This window comes from Opisthorchis viverrini (assembly GCF_000715545.1).
Source record: "Opisthorchis viverrini unplaced genomic scaffold opera_v5_477, whole genome shotgun sequence".
NCBI lineage: Eukaryota > Metazoa > Platyhelminthes > Trematoda > Opisthorchiida > Opisthorchiidae > Opisthorchis > Opisthorchis viverrini.
In genome coordinates this window covers 316,816-318,456 of record NW_008752123.1, presented here as the reverse complement: position 1 = coordinate 318,456, position 1,641 = coordinate 316,816, and the positions used below count along the sequence as shown (strand labels likewise).

At 50.9% G+C, this 1,641-nt stretch overlaps 1 protein-coding gene across 1 annotated transcript in view; it reads left to right on the top strand.

Annotated features, from left to right (window-relative positions):
- The window catches only part of T265_11228 (hypothetical protein), a gene marked incomplete at both ends in the record, with an annotated part of 9,350 nt that extends 8,686 nt beyond the window's left edge, over positions 1–664 (top strand). The window contains 3 exon segments of the mRNA XM_009177830.1: positions 97–237; positions 303–491; positions 503–664. Of these exon segments, the coding sequence (XP_009176094.1) occupies positions 97–237; positions 303–491; positions 503–664 (492 nt within the window).
- Positions 665–1,641: the final 977 nt, after the last annotated feature.

The window sequence follows — 1,641 nt, the reverse complement described above, 5'->3', positions numbered from 1 at the left end:
GGCGGAAGTGGAAAAAGGGGTGCAGCACAGCAGTATGCTTACCAGAGCAAGGATTCGCATAAATAAATGTCGATAGTGCTTCGAACTGGGTTCTAGAAGGAGCGTGGACAACCGTCGGAGGAGAGTAATTCCACGCAGCTACCACCAGAAATGATAAAAAATTGCCTAATGAATATGTGCGCTCCGGGCTTGAAAATCTTCTCACAATGTCCCCGCTGTGTGTTTCCTGGGTCAGCGGTGAAAAACCTGTCGGCCAAGCTCTGTTCAAATAGGGCATAAGTAAGAATTAGGTTTCCTAGAAGGCGACGATACTCCAGGGGAAAGAGATCAAGCATCGCGAGACAGGTATCGCAGTCCACGGATTTGAGGCTAGCAACCATTTTCAAAGCGGCTCGTTGGACACGCTCAATGAGGGTGACGTCTTTCGTGCGTTCTGGGTAGAAAACCTGGTTGGTGTATTCCGGGAGCGGTCTGACGTCGGGCCCGATAGAGTATTTGGAAGTCCATGCGAGTAATATGGGAGAAGGTGTGTCGGATCATCCGGAAAATGGCACGTGCCTTTTGGGCCGATTTCTCATGGTGCGGTGGGAAATATAGGTATGAGAATACCCAGATACCCAAATCCTTTTGGGCGTCTATCCTGGTCCTTTCCCACCATGCATAACAAAGACATTCGCTAAGTCTCCTCCAAATGACATATGGACGCACTTTTCGTCATTCAGAAGAGGGTGCCGGACCAACGACCACTGCTTGGCAGCGTCTACATCCATTTGGGGGGTACTGGTATTGGAACTCCAGGATTTCAATTCGTCCGCAAAAAGTGGACACGGACATGCAAGAACATCTGGAAGGTCGTTGACGTAGATCGAAACAGCAGTGGTCCCAGGACGGAGCCTTGAGGAACTCCAATGAGGACTGGCGCTGGTGAAGAGTAGGTCGAGCCGACTCTCACTCGGAATGATCTGTCTGATAGGCACGCCTTGATCCAGTGAAGGATTTTCCACTGAATCCCGTAAGACTCGAGTTTGTGGAGGAGTGGGACGTGTGGAACCCTATCAAATGCCTTTGAGAAGTCGAAAAACATGGCATCCGATATGAGTTTGAGTCCCTCATCCTCGGCTTGGGTTCAGCTGTCCATGACCACGGGCGTGTTTGTCACGCAAGAACGGCTTGGGGAAAATCCGTGTTGAGCTGGCGATATCAGGTTTCTGGAAGTAAGGTGACCTAGGATAGCTCGCTTCAGAATGCGTTCCATCACCCTGCCCAGCACGCTGGTGAGGCTTATAGGTCTCTAGCTGCCACGCAATAGTCGGCTACCAGTTTTGTAGATTAGCGTGACAATCGCTCCATTCCGAGCAGAGGGAAGGCGGCTTTCGTCAGGCGACTGACGAAACACCAGGTGTAAAGGACTGGCCAGTGTAGACGGCGTTTCCTTCAGGATCCTTGGATGGACCTCGTCGGCCCCAACGCGCAAAATGGGTTGATCTTGTGGAAGAGCTGATGAATGTCCTCCACCGTGGTGACCAAGTCGGTTAGAGGCTTTTCGTAGTTACGCCCTGACAAGAGTGGGTATGATGAGGATGCTGGGGCAGAATATAGACCTGTATAGTGTTCTCTGTAAACTTCAGATACTGTTGTTGG